At 40.4% G+C, this 15,144-nt stretch overlaps 1 protein-coding gene across 1 annotated transcript in view; it reads right to left on the reverse strand.

The window, feature by feature from the left end:
* rngtt (RNA guanylyltransferase and 5'-phosphatase) overlaps nucleotides 1-15,144 on the reverse strand; it is a 102,447-nt gene that overhangs the window by 31,151 nt on the left and 56,152 nt on the right. The window contains exon 12 of the mRNA XM_023347884.1: nucleotides 10,503-10,571. Coding sequence (XP_023203652.1) covers nucleotides 10,503-10,571 — 69 coding nt within the window. The remainder of the gene's footprint in view (nucleotides 1-10,502; nucleotides 10,572-15,144) is intronic.

Genomic DNA, 15,144 nt, shown 5'->3' on the forward strand with positions numbered 1-15,144 from the left:
AACCACAGCAACAGAAGTGGCAAAACTGCTGCTTTTAGTTTTAAAAGGAACCTTTGATGGTTTTAAAGCCATCTTTTCTTTTGCAGTTTGACCTTCTCCATAAACAGGATCTAATGCAGCTTTTGTTTGTTTTTCCAGAAAATCAAGAAGATCTTTAAACCTTGCTCTACGATCATACTTTTCTGTTATGTCAACCACAATTAGTCGCCATGTATCACGAAGTCTAAAAGGCAACTTTGAAACAAGAATTCTCATATTGGTTGAGTTTTCAAGCTCTTCAATAAACCCAGCTTCATCCATTGTGTTGAAACAACTTCTTAAAAAGAATGTATAAGCTCTTAAAGCTGCAGCATCATCAGACTTTAAGACTGACCAATTCAGAGCTTTGTCTATAAATGCAGATGTTATTTTTGATCTGTTACCAAAGTTCCACTCAAGCTGTCTTTTTGCTTCCAAGTAAGCAGTTTGTGGACTCATGTGCATACAACTTCTCACTAAAGCTCTAGGCTGACCTGTGGTAAACTGTTCTAAGTAATAAAGCTTGTCCTGCATGTTATCTGTCTTAGTTTCTATTCCTTGCTCAAATGCCTTAAGAAAGGACCTAAAATGCAAAGGATCTCCACTAAAAACAGGGATTTCTACAGATGGCAGGAGTGACAGTCTTTGTTGTTTTACAAGCATCTCAGTGATTTCATTCTGCTTCATCATAATCTCTGTTAATGCACTACTATGAACATCAACCTGAGAAGATATTCGTCTTGGGCTTTCCCCTTCTGGTTTCACTTTTAATGTTTCATTAATAGGTGTATCTTGGGGCATTGGCAAAGGTACAAGAGTAGACAATTGTTTCTGTGTTCTTGGAGCCTTTTGAGCTGTAGCAGCGGGTATGAACTCAGTAGATATCGCAGAAACTGATGTATCCTGATTTATGACACCAGAACTGGAAACATGACTTTTCTGATCTTGCGTAGAGTAGTAGATTTTCATCTTTGCATCCGCCTTCACCAGCTTGGTTCTCAAAACCAATGCTTCTTTTCTTGTTTTTAACTGAAGTTCTTCCAGCTCAAGCGCATGTTTTTCTTGCAGCGCATCCACCTCCGCTTTCAGAGCGGCTCTTTCCACCTCGGCTTCCATCAGCGCCATTGAAGCCGCACGGGAACTTTTACTCCGCGAACTAGAAGCTTTACTCACTATACTGGGCGCTGTGCTGACTGGTTTAGCTGCGGACCCAGATAGCCTTTCAGAGTCTTTGCCGATCCTTTGTTGCGCAGTCTGTGAGACGCTGTCATCCGGCTCAACGTTACGGTCATGAGATGCCGCCTTTGATTCAACGTTCAATGCTGAACATACTTCGCTCTTCTGTGCATCTCGATCGCCATCCATCCAATTTTCGATGTCATCCAAGAACTCTTTAAAACTGATCAGCTTTGGTTCGTACCAATCGCCGTGATCAGTTTCTTTTTCTTCATCGCTAAGCAGTCTTTGAACTGAAGATTGCAAGTCCATAAACTCCGCTAAATAATTATTAAAAGTTTTCATATGCTCCTCTATGGAGGATTTTGATTCTCCCGCATCAATTAAAGCATGAATGTCATTTCTTTTTCTTGTCAGCACGCTGAGTTTGGCTCTGCGCCTTTTAATTAAATTAAAGAGTTCTTTTTCCTTTTGAAATCCTTCATCTTGTTCATCCATTTTCAATACAAATTTCGTTTCTCCAAATCCAAAGGAAAATTGTCCAAAACAAACTTTTCACTTTGCAGTTCAGGCTCTGCTCTTTCCAACAAAGCACCGCATTTACTCACGAACTTTGCGTCTTCTCCAAGTCCATTACGTGAAGTTTCAGTCCTCCAAGTTCGATCATCCAAACGTTCCAAGCCAGTCCAAGAAAAATAAAAATATAATGATTTTTTTGACTTAAATGTCGCAGCCTTCGGTTCCAAAAAAGCAAAAATAAACTCCAATAAAGGCTGTGGGTGGTAACGGGTGGTTTGGGCTTTGTACGCACTTTTACTCATTCATTTATTGTTAAAGTTGAAATAAAAAGTCTTGTAACTTAGTTGAAATAAAAAAATAGTCTCGATTTAATGTTCAACTGTTCCAGTGTTCAAGTGTTCAAGTGTTCAAAAAAAAAAATCATTCTACCAAAGCCTCCCGTCCACACCAAACATTCACCAAACAATCCACCAAACAATCCACCAAACAATCCACCCCGCGCCCAGCACCCGGTGTGTTCTTAATCGCTCAAATTGGTGGGCGGGTCTAACAATTAACAATGTAATCTAAATAATTCCAAATATAAAAATGAATTACAAATTTTGCATCTAAATTAACTTAAATATATTTCCACTACACAAAGAACAAAACAAAATTGGTAAAAATTATAAACTACAAAACCTTTACATAAATGGCCACGACAGCTATTTTAGGGATATTGCAACAACATTTGAGTAGAAGTGGCACATCTCAGAGGTATCTTTATGGTGTTTTATAATACATTTCCATTTATACAAAGACTAAAATAACTAGTCTTGTAATATTACCAGGATATTACAAGACTAGTTATATTCAGAGAGCATGTTTGTTCTTTCTCTGAAACAGCTGCACTGTTTTTGCAAGCCCTTCTTAAGGTCAAAATAAATAATACCCTCAACAAAGTACAGATGCATGTTAAATATTGAGCTTTTCATTCACTGTTAGGAATAATTAGCATTTTCTGAGAAATTCAGACAAAGAAGAAGTCTATTAAACCAAATCAATGAAGAAACTCACAGCTATAGAAAGCTTATTTCATTCAGGCAACATCTGAAACCATAATCCATAAATATTAGATGGCGTGATTGATGAAAAAAGCTAATGCACACAAAAATGTTTCCTATTACACTATTAAGCAATTTTAATCGACAAAAGATTCATAGAATTGCTGATTACATAGGAGCAAAACACGTTTTCCAGAGGGCTTAATGCAAGTCCTTTGATTGAAATATTTTTTTAAAGCCTTATTTCAATAGCAGCTTGTGCTGCAGGGCAGACTTAATGTTCAAGAGGGCTGTGGATTACACACAAAAGACAGCAAAAGTCCAATAAATCTGTTCCTAGGAGACGAGCAGTCCCTCAGTTTCAGCCCAAACGTTGTATAGGGTTTATTTGAGAAACCCACGGGCACCAGGGGGGCCTTTGAGCCAAGGTTCTGGTGCACCCTGGTGCAGCAGAACAGATATATCTTGTGATAAACAAGTAAGAGAAAATGGGGAAAAAGAAAACCTAATGAGTAAACCATGTGGTAAGGCAGGTGTTAGAGATACCTAAGCCAAGAGAAATGCGCATTAACCTAGTGATGTGGTCACCTACATAAAAAAACAACTGAATTTGTCAAATAATCTAATCACCAGCAGCAAACATATCGCAGCTTGGATGCTTACTGAGATTTTCTATTGCACAGTTTAAATGATCTGCCAAAAACAAGAAAGCAAACATTCTTCTTTCAAGTCTTTACACTGAGATTACCATCTGGACAGTTCTTAGAAGCGGTTTCGTCATCTGCAGCAATGGTTGTCTTATCAATTCAGAACTTATTCAATGCTGCTGAAACAAAGAAAACACATTTCAAGGACACCATGTGTTTGGCGAGATAGCATCCAGCAACTGCTGCTGTGGAGGTAACCTTTGTACCCATATTAATGGACATTCATTTCAACAACCCCCTGCTGAGATTAACCTCGAGACCAGCCTAAATCCCATTCACAACAGAAAAGATTAACACCACACAAGTGTAAGGATTTAAGAGGAACAAAAATCAAAGACTTGAGGCTCTACATATTATTGACTGCCAATGGTGAAAGTGATTAAAAACACAATAGCAAACTGTTGTATTAGAGTTGAAATGAGGTAAACAAATGCTTAAAATGAATGACTTTATAGAATAGTGGGTCATACATTTAGAAGAATATACATTTATAAGAATCGGGTAGTTTTCAAATTTACTTAGGAAGAACCAAATATCAACAAAATTATGTTTTCAGAGAAAAACATACAGTAAATCATGTCCTTGTAGTGAAAGAGAGAATGTTGGTTAAAAAACTTCTTCCTTTAAAATGATCAAGCTTATCAATTAAGCAAACTAGGAATCACCAAAAATTATTATACAATTATCAAAGGTAAGTGCCAGAATTATAATCATCTGTAAACATAAAATGATTAAACATTGTTACAAAACGAGGGAGAGCTGGTACATAAATGGAGACTACCAAATGAAATTAGAATAATCTAGGATTTATTTGTCATGCAAAATTAAACATGTTGGCCTCCATCAAGCCTCAGCATCAAATATTTCTCCAAATTCTTTCTCTGTTTATCAGGGTTACAGACTTTTCTGGAAACATTTAATCAAAATAACTATCCTTCTATTCAACTTAATATGGAAGACCATCCTCAAAGCTTCAGTACATAGAAATATTTTAATCAATGAGGGCAAATTTAGCTTTAAAAATATTTGATTACATAAGCTGTTTTTTTGCAGAAATCTCAAAGTGCTATTTTCTGTACTCTACCATGGAAATGTGTAACCATCTGAATCATGTAATGCTCCTTGGCTTCGTTGCATATTCTCATCAGTACTCGTTTTTTGTGTGTCCTCTAGGGTACAAGTGCCTAATTTTTTGCATCTTTTTTTAATTTATTTGTTTTTATAAATTTTCAGAACTTTATGTAAACATCAACAAAAGTAAACAAAAACAACTCACCCCAAAACAACAAGGAACACTGCAGTGTCTACATGAAAACATACATACTGCCTAAATACACAAAACACAGACATTATAAGTTCCCAAACTGTCAAATGGCTATTTTGTGGATCTTAATGAAATGCCTTGGATTACTTGAGTCTTATTTATTAATATTTTGCAATGATTAAACTGTAAGTTCCAATATACAGTATCATTACAGCATAACAGTTTCAGTTCTTTTGAACAATAAATACAACTAAATTCAACTATGAACCCCAAGAAAGCAGTCTAAAGGTAAATTACATTATTTTAGTACTGAAAATGTTATGGTTTGTTTCACATGTACTAAGTACAAAAATTATCTGTAAAATTGCTTAGCACCAAATGTTTGATAATGTATAAGTTATTCACATTTTAAATGTACTCTGAATAAAGCTCAAATTGACATAAAAATATTCTTTACTGGTAACATCTACAACAGGTATGATGACAGAAATGCATATTGGCTTCTCTGTGGGTGGTCACTTCCCGCTGGGTGACACTTGTGTGAAAATGAGACAGTACTAAAGCATGGAAGCCAATGTGTCTTTGTAGTAGACTGATTAAACTGAACAAATGAAAGCAGCGGACATCATATCTTACAAAAGAGGCCAACTCTGTAGAACTCTGGAATCCCCCACAGGAGAATGTGCTGCCAAATGCTGAACATCAAATGCTCACACTAGGGGGTGGAACTAAGAGCTCCCTAAAAACCAATATTCTAGCTTCTACTGCTCTGAATGATTCAAAAACCACTTATTTACATAAGGTGGCATATCAAGGCAATTTCTTTCAACAAGGAGTGTTTTACAAAGGATTAAACCCTCATATGCAAACACTGGTGATTTGATTAAAGCACGAATGGTGCTATGATATGTAGATAGAATGGTGTGTAGATGTGATGCAGGCATTTATTTAAATAAATTAAACTGCACATGGGTATCCTCATGGACCCACTGACTTGCATGTAAGCACTTTGGAGGAACTTCTGTCCATCCAATCACTGAATGGGCAGGAGAAATCTGGTTCTGTTAAAAAAAAAAAGTCTAAGTCCAGAGATAAACCAAACTGAAGTGCTGAGGTTGGCCCCTACGAGAGTCTGAGGAGGACTGAAATGAAAGAATTATAGTTATAATGAAGATTGAGCCCAAATTATCTCTACATGTTTCATAAAGTCATGCAGAAAATAATTCAAGTTCCTGCTAATAGAGGTGGTTTGATGAGCTACCACCTTTATAAGTTTAAGAACTAAAAACTACTAGAAAATTGTCATAGTTTCAATATTTAAATTGAAACAATTTAAATATTAAATATTTCTTTTTTCCATGACTGTATTTTACAGGTAGAGGTCTATTCAAAATCATTATTCCTTCAGGGTTTTCAGGTCCAGATCCAACCATCTGTCTTTTTTTTGGTTTGCATGAAACTTTATAATGATGACGATTTAATCACAAATCATTGTGATTATAAACTTCTGAGTGAGGAGTCTGAACAATGGCCAAATAGCACTAATTTCTCAGATGAAGAGAGAAACAGCCACAGCCTTGCAGTGAGATAGAAGGACTTCCGTCCAATTCAAAGTTGAGAATTATATCAGGGGAATGATAAAAGGCACCTGACAGCAAAATTGACTTGTCTGAACAACGGCTTGTCTATGCAATCAGATTTCTCATCGACAGAATGTCTGCCTTGTTGCCCTTGCCTGTTCCGTTTCTGTTTGATGAATAGCAATCATTTCAGGTCGCTGAAACAAAGCTGCCACAGCTAATCCGAAAACACTGTTTGACAGCAAATTCTTAATCCCCAACTGGGATGCTGATGATGATGTTGCCATTTTAACTGCAGGTTCAGTAAATGCTCAGACACATACATTCTTACACTTAACAGCTTGGCACTCTTTAGAGAGCCCTGTCTCTGGGTCTATTAGTTCTGATCTATAAAATTCAGAGAGGTTACAGAGGACAACACAACCTCACATCAGAGGCAACAAACAACATGGTACTGCTCTAAATCTAATACTGCTTTCTACCCAGGATTACAAACAATTTGAACATTCTGTACACTCTCCAAAACCTTTTCTCTTAGACATAATGCCAAACAATTTGCAGCTAAAATAGACACCCATAATCTTACGCTTTCTTCATGTGGGGGAACGGACACAACAAACTATTCAAAACACAGCAGTAGAAAGAGGGAAAACCTTATAGTTTACCAAACTGACAACAGAGCATCAGCAGTTGCAGAACTGAGATGTTTATATTGAGCCTGACTATGGCATTAGCTAAAGAGCTTTTGGAGAGGCAAACGCAGATGGTCTCTCTGTTAAAGTGGACAGAAAATGCAGATGGGTAAGTAAGCTTTGGCTGACTTTCATTGCACGGCTCTCCCGAGAACTGTTGCTACCTCACTGTGAACCCCAAAATGACAGCAATAGTTACCCACTAAATCTATGAAAACCAAATAAAACTCACAAAGTTGAGTTGTAAAATAAGTAAAATGACTAGATTGGACTGAAATTTCAACAAGTACAGCCACAGAATGTGAAAAGAAACATAAGCATTTTCTGGATCTGAAATGAATCCCTAATAACGTCTTTAAAAATTACAGACATTATTATATGTTCTCTGTCTTTTTGCGTATCTGAGCTCAGGTTGTGGAAGCAACAGGTCCAGGAGGAAACCCCAGCGACACGCTCCAGTTCATGGGGAATCTGTTCCCAGGTGAGATATATAATCCCTCCAGTGAGTTCTGGTTTTTTCCCTGGGTCTAGTCCCAGTGGGATGTGCTTGGAAAATCTCTAAAAGAAGGAGAGAGGTTTGCTTTTTGTCTAAGCTTTTTCTTCACCACAACAGAATGGAGCATATTCCACATTATTGCAGATGAAAATCCAATCCATCTGTCAAGCTCCCGTTTTATCCCATCTTTTGTGAAGACAACAACAAGATATTTAAACTCCTCTTCTTAAGGCAGAGACTAACCCTGAACCAAGAGGGTGCAGTCCACCTTTTCACATTGGAGAACCATGGTCTTATACTTATATATTTGATTTTTTTTAATAATCTAATGTGACCCAAGTCTGCAGTGAAAAGGACTATATACAGAAACCTCAGGAAGGTGTGAGGTTCTTGTAGGTTAGTTCACAATGGAGACAAACCTGTGAATGTAGCTTTAAGCAAAGATTGCTTGTGTGACATTCATGAAAAAAGAAATCAGCCAAGATATCACTTTGATGAGAAATATTGTGCCGTAATTACATTATGAAATCTTGGGCGGTGGCCCACAAAATCTTATTAAGCTCCTATTAGTAGATCATACTTTCTACGGCTATTAATCTGAATTTCAAATATCTAAACAAGAAACCCCTTCCGGCAATAGTTTAAGGTCTTTTATTCCTATCTATCCTTTTTACAGTTATGTATGATTTAAGATGCAGCTTGCTTGCTTTGCATTTTTTAAATAACTATTAACACATTTCAAAAAGCTATGCTTATGAGTGAACAATCTCCATATGGTACAAGCTGCAGAGAAGCTTTAATTGCTTGTTTGATTGCTACTTAATCCTTTCCATGGCACGTAACAGCAGGAAGTAAAAGTGCAGTGGTAATCATCATGCTATGATCTAGTGATGATCTGATACAAGGGGAAAACCAGGGAGGCAAATAAGGGCAGTAATTAAAAAAAATGCTAAAGAGCATCTGTTGAATTTCAATCAAAAGAACTGATTGAAATTCCCTAAATGTGTTAAAGTCCTATAGATTATAAAATTTTCACCAAGGAGATGTTTGACATTCCATCGGTTAGAGAAGCAGTAGTCCAGGCTCTGAATACATTGCTCTAGTTATTCATACAGTATGGGTTGCTTAATTGGAAATCTACTGGATTTGATTCATACAAGACATTTCTTGTCCTAGTTTCATTGTTTATGACCAACTCAAATGTAAGCTAGGCTTATTTTACAATAAAGAAGTTTTTCCGGGAGACACTTTCTCAATACTGTGAAAACATAGTAACCGTATGTATACTTTTATATACTTATATTTCATAATAGAAACCCAGACTGCATTTCTGATCTTCTTCAACCCTATATACCACTCAGACCTTTAAGATCATCAGAATCAAACCTACTAACTATCCAGAGAGTCAGAACTAAACATGGCAAAGCAGCTTTTAGTTTTTATGCTCCAATACTCTGGAATAAGCTTCCTGCTCATTGTAAGACTGCCCCTACCTTGAGTTTATTTAAAACAAGGTTAAAAACCTACTTATTTGACATTGCCTATTCTTAATTTTTTCAAAAATTCTATTCATTCATTATATTCAAAATTTCAATGTTAATTTTGTTTATTTTTAATCCACTTGTTTTGTTTTATGTTTCTAATTTTCTTGTACTTTGAATTGTCTTTGGCTGAAAGGTGCTACATAAATAAAGTTGCCTTGCCTATACTTTTGTACATGCTCTGATATACTATTTTTCTATTCTGTTTATGTCCTTATAGTATTTTGTCAAGACTCTTTTTCTATCAATGAAGGAAAAAAAAACATTTCATGATGTAGCATTAAGTAAAGTTTTTCTAACTGGTTGAACTGGTAGGCTGAATATTACATCCTGATGCAAATAGCTTTGCTTCCTTCATAGTTCATGAATGCAACATGCACCATAACTACAACTATGAATGGATAGTTTAATCAGAAGCCTGGACTGAATCAAAGATTTTAAAAGCTTTGCCATGAAAATGTGCTTGTGGTCTTAACCATTGTGCAATTGCTGAGGTGGTCTGAAGGTGTAGTTGTGGATAAGATGGTATCTACTTCGGGAACCTCGGGTCTCATTAATGCTTATTAGTATATAATTATATTATATATTATATTAATGGTTTTAAACCAATCCCTTTTGCAAACAATGGAGTGGTTGGCTTCCTACTGTGAAGGAGTTGGGTCAGCTTATCTAAGCTTGAGCATATTATGAATGGATGTCTTAATGTATTTATAAATAGATGGATGGATGGATCTTATGAATGGCAACATAGGAAGAAGCCATAAAGACTTCACAAGGCTTTGGTACTTTGGCAAATATATCAAAGACGATTAATTAAGAGTTCAGAAAATTATGTCAGCTTATAAAAGAGATTTACATGTTTTCTCACTTATAAAGTGTCATAATTAAACTACCGTAGATTGAAGCAAATGACCAAGTAAATTAAACTTTACTGCAGCATTCAAAGAATAGAAGAGACAATATAGAGCTGATTAACATCAAGCTAAAACTATAAAACTCAGAAGGTGAAGCAGAGGATAATATGCAAAAAACTCACTTCAGCTCCTTCTTTCACTAATGTTATGCAGATTTATTCATGTGTTGCACAAAGAAATATAGGCCCCTGGGTCCATTGCAGTGGAAGAACAGTGCAATAGCATTACTGTCAGGAGATAAAAATGATTTTCTGCTGTTCTAAAACAAAGTAAATCAGAATTTCCGTCAAGGCCACTTCCATCGTAACACAAACCTCCATATATCTGATTTAATGTCTCACATAGAGCTCCGTGTATGTGAAGGTAGCAAGAGTGTGGTTTTACTCTGCAATGACATAGGGACAAGCCCTGGTGCAGAAAGTGACAAATAGCTGCTGGTAATGACAAGCTGTCTAATGCTCATGTAGAAGCCCGAAGTGAGAAAAATCAGCAGAAGACATTCAACTTGTGTGTTGACAAATGACAAGCTGCCAAAAATGGATGGTGACTTACCCCACATGGCTGGAAGATGAGTCCATCGACTTCATGGCTGACTTGGGAAGTGAAGCTGCCTTCGAGGAGCTGAAAAAAAGAGCACATAGTTTCTGTTAAGGAAAACTGACAGACACAGATGGTAGCTGAAAGTTTTAGGTTGAAACAGATTAAATCAGATTATTTTATAAACTCAGTTTCAGCCAAAAAGCCTGGCAACAACCTTGGACATAAACCAAAATAAGTAAGCTTTAAGAAAACCAGAAGGCTTACACTTCTAAGCACAAACATGATACCATCTTTTAATCCGTATAGTTCTGAATCTAAGCCCTTATCTGTTGTCCGATGACACATGACGGAGAGATCCAAATCTGTAACCCGACAGACCAGGTTGAGGACATGAAAAGAGCAAATCATTAAGCTCCTGATGACTGGACCAGACAGATTTCACCACATGCATTAACATCAACCTAGACAACTGAGTCACAAAAATCACACAGCAGCATGCCTGACAAACCCAGGGGAAACAGCAGAGGTGTATAGTAACAAGATGTTTTCTTTACTATAAAAAAAACATCAACTACTGATCTAACTGTAGCGAGGATATCAAATATTTAAAATCGATGCATTTGTTCCAACTTCAGTGGCATGAAGTAATGGAGGAAGTTTACTCCATGTTTATAATAATTGCTTGTTTAAGTTTAGAAAAAAGAAAATGTTCCCATAAATTACTATACTTACCTGGTGGGTATATGGGTAAAACCTAAAAGGTTGCAATATTTTGTTGGATATCTACCATGTCAATAATATATTTTGCCTGTAGGATAAACTTTTAGTACCTTAAATGCCCTTATTTCATGTATGTTTTTGGCAGAGATGCTTGAGCTTACAAAGTGTGGTGGAAACAAAGACAGAAAAATAGACTTGAAAATGTGGATTGATTATAGTTGATGTCGTCATTGCAATACTGTCTACTGTGATCTCTTCCCCATCAAGAAATGAAGGATATCTAATCAACAGCTTTCTGTATGTTTTGTGTATATAGCCATAGAACTGGTTTACCTCTTGAGTTTTGTAGTCTGTCATTGCCTAAATTATCAATAGGTAAGAGGTAGAAGGCTTAAACAAAAACAAAAGTAAAGAAATTACAGATCAGACTGTCATTTTGGTGAACACAGCATTTTCATTTTGTTCTTAGTATGCAACAATAATCCCATGTGACAAACTCAAGTTTGAGCCAATGATCCACTGAGGGTGATAAGCAAAATGGGGAGAAAAACTCCAGGGGGTTTTGTGCTGCAGTGCAGCTCATATTGACAACAATCACTTTACTACACCAGAGACACTTAATATTCACTGGTTCTTGCCCTAAAACAACACAGAACAGTTTTACATCAATGCAATGAAAACCTTATCGTTCACTGGCATAATGACTGGTTGGGTGACCGCACAGTCTATTTCTACACTTTGACCCATTCAGGCTGACATCTGAGGCTAAATAGAACATTAACTTTAAAGTCGTATTATGTTTATGATTGCTTGAGTGCGAAAGTGCAGAAATGATTTTAAACAATTCTATATTTTCTATAAAGATAAAATGGTTGCCAAGAGGGTGAAAAAAATAACAGAAAACATATCCTTGACTTTGCCTGCATGTAAGGTGATGTTTAACTGGTAAACCTCAACATAACCACATATCTACAGTGGGCAGCTCATACAGACAGAAAGATCACATTTGTTTGTGTATCTTTATGTGTTTAAGAGCTATAAGGAATTGGATAATAATAGGCTGAATCTGCTTACTGACAAACTGGTGACTCAGAAATATGCACTGTCTCACATAATGGGTTCGCATTACTTATGATGCCTTACCAACAACATTGTATAATTACTGCATTTACAGCTTATTTTGTTGACCTTAAATCAAAGTAGGTGTAATGGTTGATAGCAGGATTATCCTCAGTAGGCTTATAAAAAGTTAAAAAAAAAACAATCTTTGTTGGAAAAATAAGTATTTCTGTAATGCAGATATGCAAATCCTGACAATGAGTCAGATAAGCTTCATTTAGTTTTTTCAACTTAATTTCAATGTTCTAAAGCAGGGGTGTCAAACTCCAGTCCTCATGGGCCGGTGTCCTGCATCTTTTAGATGTGCCTCTGCTGCACCACACCTGAATAGAATAATTAGGTCATTAACAAGGCTCTGAAGAATTAATCTACACTGAGAGGGCTGGAGACTGCCCATGAAGGGCAGTCTCCAGCCCTCCATGGGCTGCCACCTTATCGTGGTGGAGGGGTTTGAGTGTCCCAATGATCCTAGGAGCTATGCTGTCTGGGGCTTCATGCCCCTGGTAGGGTCACCCAAGGCAGACAGGTCCTAGGTGAGGGACCAGACAAAGAGCAGCCCGAAGACCCCTTATGATGGACAAGAACTTTGGACTTGGTGTTCCCTCGCCCGGACGCGGGTCACCGGGGCCCCACTCTGGAGCCAGGCCTGGAGGGGGGGCACGATGGCGAGCGTCTGGTGGCCGGGCTTTTACCCATGGAGCCCGGCCGGGCTCAGCCCGAAGAGGAAACATGGGCCCCCCCTCCCATGGGCCCACCACCCGTGGGAGGGGCCAAAGGGGTCGGGTGCAGTGTGGGATGGGTGGCAGCAGAGGGAGGGGACCCTGGCGGTCCGATCCTCGGTTGCAGAAACTGGCTCTTGGGACGTGGAATGTCACCTCTCTGGTGGGGAAGGAGCCGGAGCTAGTGCGTGAGGTCGAGAGGTTCCGGCTAGAAATAGTCGGTCTCACCTCGACGCACGGCTCTGGTTCTGGAACCAGTCTCCTTGAGAGGGGCTGGACATACTTCCACTCTGGAGTTGCCCAAGGTGAGAGGCGTCGGGCAGGAGTGGGCATACTTGTTGCTCCCCATCTCGGCGCCTGTACGTTGGGGTTTACCCCGGTGAACGAGAGGGTAGCATCCCTCCGCCTACGGGTGGGGGGACGGGTTCTGACTGTCGTTTGTGCTTACGGGCCGAACGACAGTTCAGATTACCCACCCTTTTTGGAGTCCTTAGAGGGGGTACTGGAGAGTGCTCCTCCTGGGGACTCCCTTGTTCTGCTGGGGGACTTCAACGCTCACGTGGGCAATGACAGTGAGACCTGGAGGGGCGTGGTTGGGAGGAACGGCCCGCCCGACCTGAACTCGAGCGGTGTTCTGTTGCTGGACTTCTGTGCTCGCCATGGATTGTCCATAACGAACACCATGTTCAAGCATAAGGGTGTCCATATGTGCACTTGGCACCAGGACACCCTAGGCCGCAGTTCGATGATCGACTTTGTCATCGTTTCATCGGATCTGCGGCCGTATGTCTTGGACACTCGGGTGAAGAGAGGTGCGGAGCTGTCCACTGACCACTACCTGGTGGTGAGTTGGCTCCGGTGGTGGGGGCGAAAGCCGGTCAGACCTGGCAGGCCCAAACGTGTTGTGAGGGTCTGCTGGGAACGTCTGGCGGAATCCCCTGTGAGACGGAGCTTTAACTCCCATCTCCGGCAAAACTTCGAACACGTCCCGGGGGAGGTGGGGGACATGGAGTCCGAGTGGACCGTGTTCCGTGCCTCCATCGTCGAGGCGGCCGATCGGAGCTGTGGCCGCAAGGTTGTCGGTGCCTGTCGCGGCGGCAACCCTCGAACCCGCTGGTGGACACCTTCGGTGAGAGATGCCGTCAGGCTGAAGAAGGAGTCCTATCGGGCCTTTTTGGCCTGTGGGACTCCGGAAGCAGCTGATGGGTACCGGCGGGCGAAGCGGCATGCGGCTCGGGCGGTTGCTGAGGCAAAAACTCGGGCGTGGGAGGAGTTTGGAGAGGCCATGGAGAAAGACTTCCATACGGCTTCGAGGCGATTCTGGTCCACCATCCGGCGTCTCGGGGGGGGGAAGCGGTGCAGCACCAACACTGTTTATAGTGGGGATGGTGTGCTGCTGACCTCTACTCGGGACGTTGTGGGCCGGTGGGCGGAGTACTTCGAAGACCTCCTCAATCCCACCAACATGCCTTCCACTGAGGAAGCGGAGCCTGGGGACTCTGGGTTGGGCTCTCCAATCTCTGGGGACGAGGTCACCGAGGTGGTTAAAAAGCTCCTCGGTGGCAGGGCCCCGGGGGTGGATGAGATCCGCCCGGAGTTCCTTAAGGCTCTGGATGTTGTGGGGTTGTGTTGGTTGACGCGACTCTGCAATGTCGCATGGACATCGGGGGCAGTTCCCCTGGATTGGCAGACTGGGGTGGTGGTCCCCCTGTTCAAAAAGGGGGACCGGAGGGTGTGCTCCAATTATAGAGGGGTCACACTCTTAAGCCTCCCTGGCAAGGTCTATTCAGGGGTCCTGGAGAGGAGGGTCCGTCGGATAGTCGAACCTCGGATCCAGGAAGAGCAGTGTGGTTTTCGTCCTGGTCGTGGAACACTGGACCAGCTCTACACCCTCGGCAGGGTCCTGGAGGGTGCATGGGAGTTCGCCCAACCAGTCTACATGTGTTTTGTGGACTTGGAGAAGGCGTTCGACCGTGTCCCTCGGGGAGCCCTGTGGGGGGTTCTCCGGGAGTATGGGGTACCGGGCCCTTTGATACGGGCTGTCAGGTCCCTGTATGACCGGTGTCAGAGTCTGGTCCGCATTGCCGGCAGTAAGT

The sequence above is a fragment of the Xiphophorus maculatus genome, chromosome 15 (genome assembly GCF_002775205.1).
Source record: "Xiphophorus maculatus strain JP 163 A chromosome 15, X_maculatus-5.0-male, whole genome shotgun sequence".
In the NCBI taxonomy this organism is placed as follows: Eukaryota; Metazoa; Chordata; class Actinopteri; order Cyprinodontiformes; family Poeciliidae; genus Xiphophorus; species Xiphophorus maculatus.